General features: G+C 37.9%; 1 protein-coding gene across 1 annotated transcript in view; it reads left to right on the forward strand.

The window, feature by feature from the left end:
• TRHDE (thyrotropin-releasing hormone degrading enzyme) overlaps positions 1–21206 on the forward strand; it is a 446185-nt gene that overhangs the window by 394205 nt on the left and 30774 nt on the right. The window contains 3 exon segments of the mRNA XM_010840948.1: positions 4606–4753; positions 6644–6741; positions 7192–7299. Coding sequence (XP_010839250.1) covers positions 4606–4753; positions 6644–6741; positions 7192–7299 — 354 coding nt within the window.

The following is a 21206-nucleotide window of genomic DNA, read 5'->3' on the forward strand; positions in this document are numbered from 1 at the left end:
GGTTGGGCTCCCTGTGTTATACAGTAACTCCCCACTAGCTGTTTTACACATGGTAATGTATATGTTTCAATGCCACTCTCTCAATTTGGCCCACTCTCCTTCCACTACTGTGTCCACAAGCCTGTTCTCTATGTCTGCTTCTCCATTGTTGCCCTGCAAATAAGTTCATCAGTACCATCTTTCTAAATTCCATATATATATGCATCAATATACAGTTTTTGTATTTCTCTTTCTGACTTACTTCACTCTGTGTAATAGGTTCCAGTTTCATCCACCTCATTAGAATTGACTCAGATGTGTTCCTTTTTATAGCTGAGTAATACTCCATTGTGTATATGTGCCACAACTTCCTTATCCATTCGTCTGCTGATGGACATCTAGGTTGCTTCCATGTCTGAGCTATTATAAAAAGTGCTGCAGTGAACATTGGGGTATATGTATCTTTTTCAATAATGGTTTTCTCAGCGTATATGCCCAGTAGTGGGATTATTGGGTCATATGGTAGATTTATTCCTAGTTTTTTAAGAAATCTCTATACTGGCTATATCAGTTTACATTCCTACCAACAGTGCAAGAGGGTTCTTTTTTCTCCACACCCTCTCTATTTATTTGTTTGTAGATTTTTTTGATGATGGCCATTCTGACTGGTGTGAGGTGATACCTCATTTTAGTTTTGTTTTGTTTTTAATTTTATTTTATTTTTAAACTTTACAATATTGTATTAGTTTTGCCAAACATCAAAATGAATCTGCCACAGGTATACCCGTGTTTCCCATCCTGAACCCTCCTCCCTCCTCCCTCCCCATACCCTCCCTCTGGGTCGTCCCAGTGCACCAGCCCCAAGCATCCAGTATCGTGCATTGAATCTGGACTGGCGACTCGTTTCATACATGATATTATACATGTTTCAATGCCATTCTCCCAAATCTCCCCACCCTCTCCCTCTCCCTCTCCTTCTCCCACAGAATCCATAAGGCTGATCTATACATCAGTGTCTCTTTTGCTGTCTCATACACAGGGTTGTTGTTACCATCTTTCTAAATTCCATATATATGTGTTAGTATACTGTATTGGTGTTTTGATTTGCATTTCTATAATTAATAGTGATGTTGAGCATCTTTTCACATGTTTATCCCATTGTCTTGATTCCTAACTAATTTTTTATGCCAAACCTCACCTCAAGAGTAGAGATGATAAATATCATCTACAGCTTCTTCCTAAGAGAGGAAAACCCCGTATAGTTATACATGCGCTATTCTTTAAAAATTTGTTCCCCCCCATCACGTTTTCTAGTAACATTTCCCTGCGATGATGCAAATTTCAGGAAACTGCATTTCAGCGTCAGGACCCTAAGTGTGCTCCCTACTGGGCTGATTACTTTGAGCTAATGTAGTGTTCCATTCACTAGGATTCTACACACTTCTCCTATATTGATTGCATTATCAGTAGTGCTAATCACACATATCATTACCAGCCAATTACACAAGCACATATCTAAACTAGGTAACTTATTCACCAACATTATCTCTTACAAGTCTTAATTTTGTAATGAAGTTGATTATCCTCTTACCCAATTGAGTATAGCTACATATTTTGATCTAGCAGGCTAAATGCAAGTTTATTGAATTATATAGTAGATAATTACTTACCTATGTTTGTAACAACACAAAATGAGGGCAATTTGAGAGTAGTCTGTTTCTTATTCTATTTAAAGAGTGCATTAGAGAAGGTTAATTGTTTTAAATAAAACATACCCAAAGATATATTTGGATTAAAAAAAAAAGCAATAAAAGTGTACTTCCTGCACACAAAACAGAATTGGGTATGAGAACTGGTACTTGGGGATGCAGTCATTCAGACACCCAGGTAGGTTTCTCACATATTCAGTATAAGAGTTCCATTCAGGGTCACTCTGAAAGATTCCTTTTAGGGATAAAGGACATGGAGGACTAATGAAGGTGTGTATGGGCTGACCTTGACAGTGAGGAACGCTAATACTCTATAGGCTACAGTTTAGTCACATGACCACAACTGGCTACCAAGGAAATGAGACTTATCCTTCATTCCAGGAAGTGGAAGAGGGCATGGATTTTGGTGCACAGTTAGCAATTTTTCCTTAAGGACTCAAAACATAACTTGCTCTATTTCTTGATTTAATGAATACTTCACTGGCCTTGGTCATTACTTAGAATCTATTAGGCTTGCTTTGCTTTAATTTTATTACACTATGTCAAGTGTCCTATAAAGCCTAGATTCAAGCTCTGACTCTTAGAAGACTTGTACATATCAAACAGCTGAATAATGGGGAATATGAAAATGAAAAGGCATTTTTTTCCAAAATTTTAAGTAAACACATTATGCCCCTGTTGTGGTGATGATTTTTTTAAGCAGGCTCAAATATAGGTAAGTGGGTTAGAGTAAAAGGGTTAGCTTCGGGATATCACCTAGTTCAACCCTCTTATTTCACAGATAAGGAATGTGAGGCTTGGAGCGATGGACGGACCTGATTGTACAGCGAGCACTCAGGCTTCAGGCTCTTCCTCAGTGTCAGGCTCAAGTCTCTTTTCATAACATTATTTGTCATATTTTTTATTTGTAGTCATATTGCTTCCAAAACATAAGTCATTGAAAGATGTCCATCCATTTATAAAGAAGAAATAATGCACAATAAATTGTAACTGACAAGAGGTAGTGTGTTTAAATCCATGAGAAAATAGACCCAAACACCTTTCTTGATTTTCCAACCTCATCTGAAGGACCCTAATAAATTAGCTACTTACTAAAGGTTCTTTTTAAAAAAAAATACATACTTTTTTCTTATTTCCTCAATAAAAGAATAATGGGTTCTAGATAAATCTTCAACTCTAAAATTGTCTAATCCACGGCATGCAGATTTTATAATTTTAGAGAAGGCAAATTTATGATCACCATGCTAGTTAAGATCTAGGATTAAAAGTTCAGGAAAAACAAATTATGAAATCGGAAATATTGGAAGCTGTGTTATTTTTAAGGAAAAAAACCACATCATTACTTTTACAACCCCTGTAGGCAAAATTTAACTGTTTTATTATGCTACATTAGCAAAAATATGAAGTTTTGTTTCTTATTTAATTACTATTGCCTTTAGCCTAATTTTATGCTATTTTTGTAAGGATGTATAAAATAGAAAGTGTACAAGAAAAGTGGCACAAACCTAGGTGGAGTCTAAAGCATACAAACTTCAAGGAATTTTATGGAAATGTGGAAATTCGGGGTTATTTTCACCATTCTTATTTATGTCAGGTGTTAGCTATGGTTGATCTTATACCAAGAGTGAATCAAAATCATTAGAGTAATGATGTATGTTCATTTATTAAATCCAAAGAAAACTGAAGCAGAATCTTCAGAGTTGGTTTTTATTATGAACATTATAAACACAGCTGCAAGTTAATATTTGTGCATAGAGTAGTTTTTGCTTATCACATTAGTAAAGACTAAATAATCTGGCGACCTTGCTGGAAATGAAGGTGAGAAGACTTTGCTCCTTCCCTGTCCACCTTCTACCAAACACAAATAAAAAAGTCCATCTAATTTTGTGATGCCACGAAAAATAATGGTGTGAAATGTAAGTAAAGAAGAGAACCAGGCTTTGCTTGCTCTCGTATTTACCTGCCCCCTGTGTTAGAAGTCTATATTCAGTTGATTATTAATGTAAAAAATCAGCAGATGCATGGTGTCACCCTGTGTAAGCATCAGGGACATGAAGGCTAAGACCATCTTTTAGTGTACTCCATGGTGTTTTTCATATTGCTTTGATTTGTGAGGATTTTCTATGCAGTTCACTGTAGTGTAGGGATATTCACTTCTTTTGGATCCCTTTTTGAATATCCCCTCCTTAAAAGTGGGCTGCATGTGATCAGACAGTTTTTAAAAGCTACTGTTTCATATTTTCCAAAGAATCTGACATTGGTCCCCATGGTGACATAGCACCTATTGAAAATAATAAAGAGGAAGAGTCTATTTTTTTAACATTTTTTTGTAATTTAAACTTAAATCTAACTCTGCTCTCTTCATAGGTGCTATATTGATAGAATTGTTTTTAATAGGAAGTTTTGAAAGATGTTTGTATGGTAATGTAACAAATACCCTCAAAACTGGAAGTTGCTATTTTAATTTGATTATCCTTTTGAGGACAACCTGGATTAAGTGTCATTATACAGAAGTACATGAAAAGTAAAACAAATGCATTGAGAACCCAGAATTTCATTTCAGTAATCAATTATTTTCAATGACTCATGACCTCTGAATAGTTTCCATGAAGAAAATACCTAGAGTTGATTTTATTCAAGTCCCACAATTCTTTCCTTTTTAAAAACATGCATGCTGATATTTTTGTGTTCATGCAAATTGTTTACTCTGTAACTCTGTATATATTAAGGGGCATTGGCATCCTAAGTAGGACTATATTTAAAAAGTGAGTAATTTTATTCTTATAGTTCTGAGTATGGCTTCTTTATACTGTGATGAATCTTGCTTCCTGCCTTTTATTGGCATACATAAAATCTTCATTTTTGCCTCATCATGTATCTTTTCTGCATATAATTAACATTAAATTTTTTTGTGCAGAGCTGGGTATTTGCCTCAGAATATTCCCCTGGAGATTATCAGATACCTGTCTGAGGAAAAGGATTTTCTTCCTTGGCATGCTGCCAGCAGAGCTCTTTATCCTCTAGATAAATTACTGGACCGCATGGAGAAATACAACATCTTCAATGTAAAAAGATATATTTTCTTCTTTCTTCTTTTCAGAAGATAAACTGTTTTCTCATTATCTACTATGTTCAACTTGATCCCAAGTTATTTTAGTAGTTTCTTCTAATTTGTGTTATCATTTTTGTTCTGATTTTCTGTATGACACTAATGGCAAATTCTGAAGAAAGAAATGTAATACAAGCTACTTTTTTTTTTTTTTTTTTGGCCTAAAAGTGTCAGTTAAGCTTAAATGCCTCAGAATTTAAGAACAAATATACATAATAAATCCTTAAAGTTCAAACTTACTTCCCTAGAGTTAAAGGGTTCTGTGTTCACAGAGGACTTAACCTGGAAGAGGGATGCAAAAATCTTCACAGAATATAGACAGTTTCAGTAAAGATTCTTAGTCATTATTTTTATCCAGAGGGGCATAGTAAATTCAATTCACTTCCTTAATTAACAAGGTTAAGATCAACATTGAGGCAAAAGCCCATTCATAATTGGGTCCAAGGAGATATAGGAGAGCAAACAACAGCTAATCCAAATAGACCTGAAGACATGGCAAACATTCCAACGTGTTACCTGACCAGATTTCCTAGGCCTAAGGGCTGGAAAACCAAACTTGCACAGTTGACACCACCTAATCTAATGTAATAATCATTTTGAATAGCATTAGGGTTAAGCACTGCTAATGAGCTTTTGATTCCAAAATTTCTTATCACCAGTGAAGTTTTGCATGCGAGAATGTATCTCTGTAACTCCTATTACCATTGAGCATTATTTATTTTCCTTTTACTTATTTGAAGACTCTGCTCCGTGTCTTATAAAATTTTCCTAATTTATAACGTCCTGGCTCTGCTAATTAACCTATGGATTTGAAGTGACTCGAGGCAAGTTGGCTCTGACATGAAAGCTGTTTATTAGAGTCATCTAAACTGCGATGTCCCTAAGAGTTGCTTTTTCAAATCTTGTCCTGAGCCTGCATGAACGCACCTTGGCTTTAACAATTTTTTTTAATGAGAGTAGTCTTGGCTTGACTGTTCATTGTCATTGGTTTTGTTTTAATCTGCCTTTGCAGGAGACGTGCATACAAGTGTCAGTACAGTTATGGTATCATTTTTATCTGCTGGAGAAAGCCTTATTACCCTTCTCTTTTCTCCTTAACACAGAGACACTGTAATATTAAACTTATGTAAAACAAATTTACATTCTTGTGTATATTTGTACTTTAGAATAATATATCATGTCAGACACTTCATTTCCAGTAAAAGTTAAGAATTGTTTTACTGTAATTTCAGTGTTTTGCTTCCTTTGTCAAAATTCAAGGACCACATTAAAGTGAGGAGAACATATCTTGCATTACGACTAATATTTAATTATATCATTAGATTAATGGATTTTGACTTTGAAATATTAATAGTACATCATTTTACTAAAAAGTGAATCTCGTGTGTGTCAGGTTCAACAAAGCTAGGCTATTAGCTGGGCTTATCTAATAGTTTTGCATTAAATATGGTCTATTTACATAAAATGATAAAGATTAGGTATTCATTTTCATAAACTATATCTACATACATATGTAACTATGTATACATGGATTCATTATCAATATCTTACTTTCATTTTCGCTACAAAAATTGTCATCTCAAATATTTAATAGTGAAAATTGCTTAATTTTTCAATAGGCAGTAAAGAGTAGACTTCCACCATTGCAACTGTATTTTATATTTATTTTCTATGTTTGAAATAATAAGTCAAATGAAATTGTAATAAAGCTTTACCATACCCATTATTTTACGGATATTCAAAGTAGGTTCATTTGGAAAATATTTTAAGTTACATATAATTTCAGTTGTCAGAGTGAAGTGATTTGAAAGTAACATTGTCTTTATTTCTCCCACTCTTCATTTAGGAATATATTTTAAAGCAAGTTGCAACGACGTACATCAAGCTTGGTTGGCCAAAAAACAGTTTTAATGGATCTCTTGTCCAAGCGTCCTACCAACACGAGTACGGTTTTATTTCTTATTTGCTCCCCCCAGAACCGTACAATGACACACCACTAGTACCACTGTGACTGTCGCAGCGTGAGACGACCTTTCGTTCTGCATCTGTCATTTCCCTTTCCCGGAAGAACTGCTGGTGGACAGCACGGTTTCCACCACCTGGTACTGAGAACAAAGGCTTTTCTTGACCATGTTTTAATTTAAAATCTGCCTCTACGGGTAGTTGAGATCTGAACCTAGACCCCTCACTAGAGAACTGTTTCCAGAGAAGACGTTTTTATGCACAACTCCCACCCTGCTTAATTATTTCTTACTCAGCAAAATGGAATCCCTGTGTCTGAAAATTATTTTGTGCTAATTATTTACATATGTACTCTAATGTAGTGTAATGAGTTACCCGTTCTCTCCAGATATTAACCCTGTTGGTCTTTCTTTTCCTTTTGATGATACCTAGAGAACTACGTAGAGAAGTTATAATGCTGGCATGTAGTTTTGGCAACAAACACTGTCACCAACAAGCATCAACACTTATTTCAGATTGGATTTCCAGCAACAGGAACAGGTAAGCTGAACCAAATCCTATTTTTCTGATATGATATGTACTACTTTCAGATTCTGAGTGGATGCTTTACATTCATTAACTGGAGAAAAACAAGACAAGATAAAAACACTGCAGAACTTTGTTTCAGGTTCACAGATTACCAAGCAGCCACCCGGAAGCCACAGTGTACATCTCTTTGGACTATTTTATCTAGTTTTAAACTACCTTTCTTAAGCCAGGCCCTTATTCTTCATATATAGAGTGTCACCTTATTTCGAATCTTGCTAGCTTTGCTGTCACATGAAAACAAAATAATTGAATTTAGGTCAAACTCTGAAGTTCCTTAGAAAGGTTGCGGTATTTATTTATAAAACAACTGTGAGCATTTGATATAAATGAAGCAGCATAGCAAATGTTAATTGTAAAACCTAAAGACAAAAATGTTATGAAAAACCTTTAGTCTTTCAGTGACCTTTGATAGAAAGCTTAAACTTGTGTCTTATCTTGGAATTTCACAGTACAGTATTTTCATATATTATATGAGGTTAAAAAAATTTGATAGAATTATTTTTGACTTAAATATTATACTAAATGTCACTTAATGTTAATGAAAAAATATGAAGCATAAACAAAATCAAGGATCAGTGATTTTCATACTATAGTTTTTAAAAATATTTTAGGTGTATTTGAATTTCCAAAGATCATTTATGTTCCATTTCTTTTTATACTCTGGGAAATTTTCAATCACACTTCTCCAGTCTTTGGCCACCTTGTTAAGGAGAGTCTGATCAGAAGGGTGAGGATTTAAGGAACAATTAGTTCAGAAGATTCTATTTTACATGCTTCAGGGGGCTTGTTCCTGGTGTCAGTGACTGAGACAGCCCCGTGGGCAACAGAAGGAGACTTGTTGTAGAAGAACATTGAGAACCACAAAGAGTATAATTTGTTTATGGAACAAAATGGTATTTGTCTTGCTGAGAGTTGTTTAGGTTTAAACTTATGTCTGACTCCAGATCAAAATGTAGCTCTCCTGCTTTAAAAGTTTGTGAGGGAAATCTTTCATTGCATTACTTAGTAATTAGTCAATCTCTCAGCTTCTCTAGAGTTTTCCTCTTTTCTTTTTAAGTTAATCCTTGTTGACCGTACACTGAGCTAAGAAGGAAAATATTTTATTACTATCATCTCTCAATGGAACCATCATATACTAGAAGACAGTGATTAAATTCCTCATCACTCTTCTCTAGAACTAAAACATCTTCATTTTTTTAAAACTTATCCTTTTTGCTAAGTCCTCTAAAACCTTTTATATTAGTCTTAAAATGTTATTTAAAAAACTTTTCCTGTTTTTTTACCACCCCCTTCAATTCTATCACATGTAATTGGGCTATGAAAACTTAAACATTTATCCAAAATCAATACATCCAAAATGTGACCAAGATATTTAATCATATATACATTCAAGGAAAAAAAAGTGAAATATACTCTTTGACAACTGTGGTCTCAACTTTCTGCCCCTTTGTTTTTTTGTTTTGATTCTTTGATTGTTTTATTTGGCAATTTGACTTAAACGTGCTAACTTGCTTCAGTCGTTTCCTGAACTACAGCCCACCAGGCTCCTCTGTCCAAGTCTTCCCAGGCAAGAATAATGGAGTAAGTTGCCATTTCCTCCTCCAGAGGATTTTCCCGACTGAGGAATCAAAGGCATGTCTGTCCCTTCTCTTGCATTGGCAGGCATGTTCTTTTTTTTTTTTTTTTTTTTTAATTTAACTTTACAATATTGTATTGGTTTTGCCATATATCAAAATGAATCTGCCAAAAAGAGGCATGTTCTTTACCACTAGCTCCACCTGGAAAGCCCCTTATTTGGCTATAGATGTGTGCTTTTTCTCAGAACTGATAGCTGTTTTTGAACCCTTTCATGAATTTACTCATACTTACCTACATTCTTACTATTTTATTAGAACTGAACTTATACCTTTGTATTACCATAATTTCTCTAAGGAGTATTCAAACATGATATCATTTTCTACATTTAAAAATATAACTATCGGGAAAATTCTATCTTTAAAATAATTCATTTATTTAATGAAATTTTATTGAGCAATTCTCAGTAGCAGCTTTCACTTTCATGTGTTGGAGAAGGAAATGGCAATCCACTCCAGTGTTCTTGCCTGGAGAATCCCAGGGATGGGGGAGCCTGGTGGGCTGCCGTCTATGGGGTCGCACAGAGTCAGACACGACTGAAGTGACTTAGCAGTAGCAGCAGCAGCAGTAGCAGCTGGTAAACAAAAAACAAAGAGAAGAGGTGAAGCTCAAAATTCATAGGAGATACAGCTCTGTAAACAAATAGTGGTTCTTTGAAGCAAGAACCAAGCATAGGACAGTGTGTGAACCCGCAGAAGGGGGAGGTTGCTGCCTGGGAGACCCTGTGTTCTGCCTTATGAAGAATGAGTGGGACCTAGATGACCAGGCCGCATGAGGCAGGGCTGGGTGTGTATGAGAATGTGAAGGGGGTGGTAGGGGTCCCAAACAGAAGGGAGGTGCATGGGTTGATGTTTAATTTTAAAAGAGTACAGCAGTTTTTGACTTGTGAGTTTGAACCCTCTATTACTTCCATAAACCCCTTATAAATGAAAGTGTCAGCTCATTTCAGTTCTTATAACTATTCTGCTTATTTGTGGTACAGTAGTTAAATTGGGGCCTAAGTCTTTTAAATTTCTTTTGTTATTTCCTTCATTGTTTTTACTTGGTCTTGTTTTGCTTCTTTTTGTGACTAGGCAAGTAAACCTGCTAAGTGAAACTAACTCTGTGTTTACTAAGAAATACTCAACCAGCCAGCCAAATGACATGCCCCAGCATACACCAGTGACCTCCTGGAGGAAATGTACATGATGCTCATGGGGCGGGCTGTATGTGAGATCAGAGGTTTCATCTGTAGTTAATAAAACAATAATGCACCGTGTAATTGGTGCTGAGTTTAACTTTCTTAAATTGAGTCAATTAAGGGGAGGGTTAGGTTTCTTTTTAAATGTGCCTGAAGTAACAGACGGAGAAGGCAATGGCACCCCACTCCAGTACTCTTGCCTGGAAAATCCCATGGACGGAGGAGCCTGGTAGGCTGCAGTCCATGGGGTCGCTAAGGGTCGGACATGACTGAGCGACTTCACTTTCACTTTTCACTTTCATGCATTGGAGAAGGAAATGGTAACCCACTCCAGTGTTCTTGCCTGGAGAATCCCAGGGATAGGGGAGCCTGGTGGGCTTCTGTCTATGGGGTCACACAGAGTCAGACACGACTGAAGTGACTTAGCAGCAGCAGAAGTAACAGACCAGTTTTGTTTGCTTGTTTTTGTTTAATTGGAACCTTAAAAGTCATCTTAAAAGACTCTCCAAAGGTAATGTTAAAGTGAAAGTGTTAGTCGCTCCATCATGTCTGACTTTTTTTCGACCCCATGGACTATAGCCTGCCAGGCTCCTCTGTCCATGGGATTTCCCTGGCAAGAATACTGGAGTGGGTTGTCACTCCCTCTCTAGGGGATCTTTCTGACCCAGGGATTGAACATGGGTCTCCTGCATTGCAGGCAGATTCTTTACTGTCTTATCCACAAGGTAACATCATAACATACTAAAAAATTTTGATCAGTGAGATGCTATATATTTGTGCTAATAAATCTAAAGGTCAAGGAGTCCTGGAAGAAGCAGCAGTTGCAAAGATCTGGGCTGCTTGTTACTATAAGCCTGGTCCTGATACACTGGGGAGATAGGTCAAATTAGTGGCACTGGAAAACAGAATGGAAAGTTGGTGCAAGGCTGGCTAATGGATCCAAAAAGTGCGGTGAAAGGCTAGAGATGGTAGCAGAAGTTAGAAAAATTCAAGAATTACAGTGGATGATACGTTGAATGAGTCAACATTCTGATCTCTTAAAATATTCAAATGCTACAGTGTGCTGAATTGTAACGGTGATGTCATGCATATAGACGGACTGAGCTGTGTTTAGGTCTTGTTAGGCTGTGGTTTGGGGACTAAGTTCAGCAGAATGCCACATTTCAGAAAAGAGACAAATCACCAAGCATTCGGAAGAGAACAATATAAATGATAAAAAAGATTGAGGAAACACCAGCTATGAGGGGAGGTCACGAGAACTGAGAATTTCACTCTAAAAAAAAGACTCACAAAAGATGATAGCTTTTTTGTATGAATAAAAAGCATAATAAAAAGGACAGAAATTGGTTTCTTTCACTGCTGGGTGGAAATAAATAAGAAATGATTGGCATGAACTTCAATGAGTAAAATAGAAGGGATATATTTTTTACTCTAAATGAATTATTATCTGAAAACCTCTGTATTAAAACACTTTTGAGATTGTACAGTTAACTACACAGGGATCTCAACATATCAGTGTGGGATTTTCTTTGAATAACCATGTAACCTGAAATTAAATGTGTCCATGATAACACAGCCTCTTAATTTTGTGTTAATGTCTTTCTCAAATAATATTAAAAGATACATTTTTTCTTTTTTAAAAAAATTTTTGGAGTAGAGTTGATTTACAATGTTATGTTAGTTTCAGGTGCACAGCAAAGTGAATCAGTTGAGTTCAGTTCAGTCGCTCAGTCGTGTCTGACTCTTTGCGACCCCATGGACTGCAGTACACCAGGCTTCCCTGTCCATCACCAGCTCCCGGAGTCGGCGATGCCATGCAACCATCTCATCCTCTGTCGTCCCCTTCTCCTCCTGCCTTCAGTCTTTCCCAGCATCAGGGTCTTTTCCAATGAGTCAGTTCTTCCCATCAGGTGGCCAAAGTATTGGAGTTTCAGCTTCAGCATCAGTCCTTCCAATGAACACCCAGGACTGATCTCCTTTAGGATGGACTGGTTGGATCTCCTTGCAGTCCAAGGGACTCTCAGAGGTCTTCTCCAACACCACATACATCTGCATATATCCACTGTTTTAGATTCTATTCCCATATAGGTCTATAGAGTACTGAGTAGAATTCCATGTGCTATTTGGTAGGTCCTTATTAGTTATCCATTTTATGTATACCAGTGTGTGTGTGTATATATATATATATATGAATCCCAATATTCCAATAAAGCTTTAAGCCAAGACAGGGTAAAGGTTTTAAATGGTTAATTTTTAAAAAGTAATAAGTAGTGATATGCATTCCCTAACATAAATTGATAACTGGTATCAATACTCTGGACTTCCCTGGTGGCTCAGTGGTAAAGAATTCACCCACAATGAAGGAGATGCAGGTTCAATCCCTGGGTTGGGGAGGTCCCCTGAAAAGGAAATGGCAACCCACTCCAGTACTTTTGCTTGGGAAATCCCACGGACAGAGGAGCCTGGTGGGTTCTTGAGGTTGCAAAGTGTCGGACATGACTTAGAGACTAAATGACAACAAATCAATAATCTACTTTAAAAATACCCTAAAACAGCAGAAGACCTTGTTCATTGTGGGAAAGTAAAACTGCTTACTGAATTAAAATTTACCGTGAATTCATTTAAATTGAAAAAAATAAGGTCATTTTATAACAAAAATTGTAAGTAGGGGAGCCTCTGTGGAGCTTTGCAGCATACATAATACATAAGCTTAATATTGTTGTCCTTACTGATGATAATAATAATGAAAATTATATCTACTTTATTGAGTATTTATTACATTCCAGGCATTGGTCTAAGTGTTTTTGGTATATGATTTTTTATTTTTTATTTTCCTTTTACAAAGAGAAATCCAAAACTTACAAAGGTTAAATGTAACTTGCCAAGATTATACAGCAATAGGTGGGGTTGGGGGAGAGATCTGGGCTTCCATCTAAAGCCTATCTTCTACCCTACAGCCTAGAATTCCGTGATAGTATATCGAATTTCCATATATCAGTAACAGATGTTTGTTAAAAAACGATAAAAACAAAACAAAAAACAAAGAAAAAACAAAAAAGGATACCCAAGAAAGCCAGTTTTTTCTGTGCACAAGAGTCACTGGGGAGACTAGTTAAAGAGTTTATACTGCCCCCTCAGAGCTCTGATTCATGGGTGAGATGGGGCCCAAGAATGTGACTTGCTAATAATTTAATAATTTTCCATATTATTAAAGATGCCGAGGCTGCTTATCTGTGGCCCACACTTTGGGAACCACTGGTATTAGGATTGGTTATGGTCTTCAGAGTCAAAGACACTGTGATCAAATTGCAGCCATTTGACTAAGTAAACTTAGGAAAATCACTTGGTACATCATCTGAAAAGTGGCAAGACTACTAACAACCAAACAGGTAGTGAGGATTATATAAAAGAATGCCTATAAGGACCTGACCCTTGTAAGAAATTATACAACATTCAGCATCTCTGAAGTTGGCTTCTACTTATTTTTTTTTTAGCTTAAAAAAATTTTTTTTTTCATTTAAATTTATTTATTTTATTTTGACCACCCCTGTGTAATGGGTTGGAGAAGGCAATTGCACCCCACTCCAGTGCTCTTGCCTGGAAAACCCCATGGACAGAGGAGCCTGGTAGGCTGCAGTCCATGTGGTAGCGAAGAGTTGGACACAACTGAGTGACTTCGCTTTCATTTTCCACTTTCATGCATTGGAGAAGAAAATGGCAACCCACTCCAGTGTTCTTGCCTGGAGAATCCCAGGGACAGGGGAGCCTGTTGGGCTGCCGTCTACGGGGTTGCACAGAGTTGGACACAACTGAAGCGACTTAGCAGTAGCAGCAGCAGCAGTGTAATGGGTGGTGTGAATTTGAGATGGAGAAAGTAGAACAGTGTGGAATAGAACAGGATAAGACATTGATAGAATGCCTTCAATATTAGACTTAACTTTCTATAAATTTTGAGGATATAAGGATGTGACTTGTAACATAAAACATAAAATAAAACATTACCATAGAGGTTCTAAATCAAGAGCAGGGGGACATTTGCCCCTCTCGGCACTGCCTGTCTTGGCCTCTGGGTAAATGTTAGTTTCCTCCCTGCCCTTAATCAGGTGCTGTTTTGGTACCTGCCCCTCCCTCAGTCATAGCTGTTGTTTAATCTCATAGTGTAAAGAGCTCTAGTTAAGTGACTTTCCTTTTGTCTGCTCTTAGCCCATCAATAATTGTTGAACTTGTGTGAGAGCATAAAAGTGGCAGGACAAAGGGCTCTTTCCATTATGGTTTTTAGGTATTTGGTTCAGAAACCTCATGTTTTCTTCCCTGAAAACATAGATCCTAAGTTACTGGCCATGTTTTCACGTTATTATGGTCCTATTCCCTCTGCTCTTTACACTCTTTTTTGTATTCTTTCCACTACTCATCGGCCTGCTGTACGTTTTCCTACCAGCCAGTCCTGCCATTCTAGTGGTCGGTCACCAGCGTAGTCCTGTTGCAAACTAGTGAACACAGCTCAGAGTCTGTATGGAGCAGTGGGAGAGGCAGGGTTCCCCAAACCTCCAGTCAGTGGGGGTGAGGAATCAGGTTTGCTCCTAATTTGTCAGTAGGCAGCTGTGGGTTCAGACAAGTCTGTCAATGTCTCCAAGTTTTCAACCCTGTTTCTACAGTGAGGGCATTGTATCTAAATCTCTAGTGCATCCCTCAACTCCAACAGTCCAAAATTTCACACTCACTGTGCTTGAACATAAATCATAGTTTCCTCACAACATGTCCAGTTTGGGTTCTCTTTTGATTGCATAGTTAAAGGGAGCATATGTTCTTTTATTGATGTACTTAACAAGCATGTATCAGGCACTGTGCTAGACACTTTGAAGGAAGCATCCCTTCATTCAAGAAGTGCCAGCTCCTGTTACCTGACTGGCATCAAGAATACGTGATCTGCACCCTTATCTGCACTAAAGATGAATGCAGGGGCAAGGAGGGGAGTGTAGGAAGGAGGCAGAAATTGTTCAAAATAATCACACAAAGCTAAAGATGAAACTTAGGTGTGTGATGCCCTGAGAAAATTTGACCATTCCTGTGGAAATATGACCAGAGCAGGGAGAGCAGGGAGAACTTCCAACCCTGATCACTGGGGCTGGAGATGAAGAGACAGGGCATATTTGAACATGACTGAGGAAGGAAAGTGACAGGTATTAATGAATGTTTGGATAGAAAAAATAAGAGAAAGGAAGGCAATGATGACAACTGATGAAAATAATCCCTTGGGCTCAAACTTTTATGCATATGAACTGCCTAAAATGGCATTTTAAGTCTATATCCAAAATTCTCCATCATACATTTAAATGATTTTAAATTCCAGCATATTGTAAAAATAGACATTTTTTTTCAGTAAAATTCTTTTCAGGCTTTTAAATGTCTCCAGTGGATCTGAGACACCATAGCTATTTTATACTCATCATTAGCCATTTAAAAATATGATTACTTATTTACTAAACACTGTTGCTGCTAAGTCGCTTCAGTCGTGTTCAACTCTGTGCAACCCCATAGACGGCAGCCCACCAGGCTCCCCCATCCCTGGGATTCTCTAGGCAAGAACACTGGAGTGGGTTGCCATTTCCTTCTCCAATGCATGAAAGTGAAAAGTGAAAGTGAAGTCGCTCAGATGTGTCTGATTCTTAGTGACTCCATGGACTGCAGCCTACCAGGCTCCTCTGTCCATGGGATTTTCCAGGCAAGAGTACTGGAGTGGGGTGCCATTGCCTTCTTCATAATACTGTGCTAACAAATGTCACAAATTAAATACTTCACAGAATCATTACAATATGTAAAATTTTCTCTTTATTTGGTAGTGTAATAAAATGCAGCCTCAGAAGACACAAGATGAGTGAATGACAAATATGCCTCTTTTCTGGAAAGTGAGAGAAAGTGGGAGAAGGGTTTTTATGAGAAGAGAAATATCCATTTAAGAGTTTAGAATGCAGAAATGGATCGCCAAGTGTGTGTTAGTCACACAGTCATGTCCAGCTCTTTGCAGTTCCATGGACTGTAGCCCACCAGGCTCCTCTGTCCATGGGATTCTCCAGGCAAGAACACTGGAGTGGGTTGCCACTTCCTTCTCCAGGAGATCTTAGCAACCCAGGGATCGAACCCGGGTCCCCTGCATGGCAGGCAGGTTCTTTACCATCTGAGCCACCAGGGAAGCCCAGGGAATTATCCTTAGGTACTCCTTGAAAAGTCTTCCTTTATGCCTAGGGTTATGAACACGTCATTTTGAGGACACCCGCACTAGGATGTAGGAAGAAGTGGAATGGATGAGAAGTAGATGAAGTTGTCTAGGGAGAGAATGTAAGAAGGGAGTTCAAGGCCAAGAATTAGGAAATCACAGCATGGAGTAGCTGGCTGTAATTCACATGTGTTGAGGCCCCTGAGGGTGAATATTTACGGTGTATTCTAAAAGTTGTTTTATTTCCTCTGCCAATTTTTGTGTATTTTTCACTTACTGTTAATCCTTTCCACTATAAATTTTTAAAGTTGCATCTATTAAACAGTGGTAAAGAATCCTCCTACTAATGCAGGAGACACAAGAGACTCAGATTTGATCCCAGTGTCAGGAAGATCCTCCGAGGTAGGAAATGGCAACCTACTCCAGTATTCTTGCTGTAAAATTCCACAGACAGAGGAGCCTGGCAGGTTACAGTCCATGGGGCTGCAAAGAGTCGGACATGACTGACTGTACAAACATACATATATATCTGTAAATAAAGATATGTAAAAATGGTATAAAATCTAAGAACTATATACTTTTTCTTGTAGATGTCCCCAAGGGACTTTATATAAATTTTAGTTTTACTTTAACTCATATCCATCAAAAATGCAACTAATTGCCTCTGCCTTGCATTATAAAATAGGCATTTTATATCTAAAATAATTTAAAAAATACTTTTATGATTGTCTCATGTTTCAAATATTTGACTCACAACATCCTCTTTCAGTGTTAGCCAATACTGCTTTTACAAGTAGTGTATTTCTTTACCTCCTAACCAATATCTGGCATAAAATCTATTTTTCTGGGGGGTTAAAATATCAGAAATTATTTCATTTTTAATTTCTAAGAATTTAGGAAGTATACTACAAAAGGCAATTATAGTCCCAGTGTATTATATTAAGAAACTTCAAACTGATTGACCTGTATTTTCAGTCATTCTCATTTTTACTTATATGTGAGCATCCTATGTGTAATTTATTTGGCTAGTTATTTATTTCACATTGTGCACAGTTCAGATACTGTTAATAGAGGACTTCATGCACTATGGATGTGATTTCCTTCCTTAATCTTTTTTTTTTTTTATAACAGACTAGTCCTTTGAAGTGAGAAGAATATAATGAATTAGCTACTAGAATGTTTGTAGTGTAGATTTAAAAAGTACTTTCAGCTAGTTTTCCCTTTGCTTAATCCAAAACTTGAGAGCATGTACTTTTGTTTGCTTTTATCTTTGCTGTTCAGTTGTTATATCCTGTTCGACTCTTTGTGACCCTATGGATTGCAGCATACCAGGCTTCCTTGTCCTTCACTATCTCGTGGAGTTTTGCTCAAGCTCTTGTCCAATTAAGTCCATGATGCCTTCCAACCATCTCATCCTCTGTCACATCCTTCTCCTCCTGCCCTCAATCTTTTCCAGCATCAGGGACTTTTCCAACAAGTCAGCTCTTTGTATCAGGTGGCCAAAGTATTGGATCTTCAGCATCAATCCTTCCAAAGAGTATTCAAGATTGATTTCCTTCAGGACTGAGTGGTTTGATCTCCTTGCTGTCCAAGGCACTCTCAAGAGTCTTCTCCAGCTCCACAATTTTTTTTTAATTTATTTTTTTATTGAAGGACAATTGCTTTACAGAATTTTGTTTTCTGTCAAACCTCAACATGAATCAGCCATCAGTTCAGTTCAGTTCAGTCACTCAGTCGTGTCTGACTCTTTGTGACTCCATGAATCACAGCACGCCAGGCCTCCCTGTCCATCACCAACTCCTGGAGTTCACTCAAACTCATGTGCATCGAGTTGGTGATGCCATCCAGCCATCTCATCCTCTGTCGTCCCCTTCTCCTCCTGCCCCCAATCCCTCCCAGCATCAGGGTCTTTTTCAGTGGGTCAGCTCTTTGCATGAGGTGGCCAAAATATTAGAGTTTCAGCTTCAGCATCAGTCCTTCGAATGAATACCCAGGACTGATCTCCTTTAGAAATGACTGGTTGGATCTCCTTGCAGTCCAAGGCACTCTCAAGAGTCTTCTCCAACACCACAGTTCAAAAGCATCAATTCTTCGGTGCTCAGCTTTTTTCACAGTCCAACTCTCACATCCATACATGACCACTGGAAAAACCATAGCCTTGACTAGATGGATCTTTGCTGGTGAAGTAACGTCTCTGCTTTTTAATATGCTATCTAGGTCGGTCATAACTTTCCTTCCTATAGGTATACATATATCCCCTCCCTTTTGAACCTCCCTCTGCTCTCCCTCCCCATCCCACCCCTCTAGGTTGATACAGAACCCCTGTTTGAGTTTCCTGAGCCATACAGGAAATTCTCGTTGGCTATCTATTTTACATATGGTGATGTAAGTTTCCATGTTATTTGTTCCATACATCTCACCCTCTGCTCCCCTCTCCCCATGTCCATAAGTCTATTTTCTATGTCCATTTCTCCAGTGCTACCCTGTAAATAAATTCTTCAGAACCATTTTTCTAGATTTGACATATGCAGCACCACAATTTGAAAACAGCAATTCTTAGGTGCTCAGTCTTCTTTCTGGTCCAGCCCTCACATCAGTACATGAATTACTGGAAAAGCCATAGCTTTGACTATATGGACCTTTGTTGGCAAAGTGATGTCTCTATTTTTTAACATACTGTTTATATTTGTCATTGCTTTCGTTTCAAGGAGCAAGCATCTTTTAATTTCATGGCTGCTGTCACCCTCCACAGTGATTTAGGAGCCCAGGAAAAAAAAATCTATCACTGTTTCCCCTTTTTCCACATCTATTTGCCATGAAGAGATGGGACTGGATACCATGATCTTAGTCTTTTGAATGTTCAGTTTTAAGCCAGCTTTTTCACTCTCCTCTTTCATCAAGAGGCTCTTTAGTTCCTCTTCGATTTCTTCCATAAGGGTAGTGCCATCTTCATATCTGAGGTTGTTGATATTTCTCCCTGGCAGTCTTGATTCCAGTTTATGAGTCATCTTGCCCGGCATTTTGCATGATGTAACTTTTTTGCAGAGTATTTCGTACTCTGCATATAAGTTAAATAAGCAAGGTCACAATATACAATCTTGACATACTCCTTTCCCAGTTTTGAGCCAATCTGTTGTTCCATGTCCGGTTCTAACTGTTGCTTCTTGACTTGCATCCAGATATCTAAGGAGACACATAAGGTGCTCTGGTATTCCTATCTCTTTTAAGAATTTTCCATGCTGCTGCTGCTGCTAAGTCACTTCAGTCGTGTCTGACTCTGTGCGACCCCATAGACGGCAGCCCACCAGGCTCCCCCATCTCTGGGATTCTCTAGGCAAGAACACTGGAGTGGGTTGCCATTTCCTCCTCCAATGCATGAAAGTGAAAAGTGAAAATGAAGTCGCTCAGTCGTGTCTGACTCTTAGCGACCCCATGGACTGCAGCCTACCAGGCTCCTCCGCCCATGGGATTTTCCAGGCAAGAGTACTGGAGTGGGTTGCCATTGCCTTCTCCATAGTTTGCTGTGATCCTTTAAAGGATAAATACTTTCCTTCTATTACCTTTATGTTCTAGGAATTTTATATTTCAGTAGTTGTGGCCGGTTACTTTATTATGAATTGTTTTTGCATAAATCCAACAAAGATAATCTTTAAAGCAAAAAGTGTTGTGGGAACCTCTGGAATAATTCACAATTATCATCAAAATTATTGCCATCATTGATGTCTTTTTATTAATTTATTCCTCAGTAGTTTTTCAAAGTTAAAACATAAAATCTTAAATATGCTGCATCCGTCACTGTGATCAATGCAAAATTACAAAGTCAAGTTCACAAGTCAAATTTGAATAATGGAATACCTGGATCATAACTTGAAAGTTTGAAAGTTTTTAACTTTCAGCTTGATTTCTAAAATAAAGTAGTATGTCTTCCACAGTAATATCTACTTAATGTGGTTAATCAATATTAATTCAGACTCTGTCAGCATTTTATCGGAGAAGGCAATGGCACCCCACTCCAATACTCTTGCCTGGAAAATCCCATGGGCAGAGGAGCCTGGTAGGTTGCAGTCCATGGGGTCACTAAGACTCGGACACGACTGAGCGACTTCACTTTCACCTTTCACTTTCATGCATTGAAGAAGGAAATGGCAACCCACTCCAGTGTTCTTGCCTGGAGAATCCCAGAGATGAGGGAGCCTGGTGGGCTGCTGTCTATGGGGTCGCACAGAGTCGGACACGACTGAAGAGACTTAGCAGCAGTAGCAGTATTTTATTCATGTACCAAACATACCCTGAGTCTCTACCATATCCCAGGCATTGGGCTAAAAGGCACTGGTATTCAGTGATGAGCTAAAGGACAGTTTCTTCTTTCCTGAAGTTGACAGTCCAGTGGGATAGACTGAGACTAATCAGATGTCATACAAATACTGTATAATTTAGGTGTATTGAGAACCAGAGGGAGATTTATAAGACAGGAACAATGTGACCCATCAGTAAGGCTGACATTCCTGCAGAGTGACAATTGACCTGAGGCCTGCAGAAAAGATACACACTCAGTAGGCAAAGAGGGAAAGATGTTAAGAGGAAGGAACCGTGTATAAAAATGGCCTTCGTTATTATCTATTTTATAGATAGTAGTGTGTATATGTCAACCCCAATCTCCAAATTTATCCCTCTCTCCACCCTTTTGCCCCTGGTAACTGTAAGTTTGTTTTCCGTATCTGTGACTTTATCCGGGAAATCTTCTCAATATGTGTTAATGACCTATATGGAAAAAGAATCTAAAATGACTGGATATATGTATATGTACAACTGATCAATTTTACTGTACAG

This window comes from Bison bison, unplaced genomic scaffold (genome assembly GCF_000754665.1).
Source record: "Bison bison bison isolate TAMUID 2011002044 unplaced genomic scaffold, Bison_UMD1.0 scf7180017864151, whole genome shotgun sequence".
In the NCBI taxonomy this organism is placed as follows: Eukaryota; Metazoa; Chordata; class Mammalia; order Artiodactyla; family Bovidae; genus Bison; species Bison bison.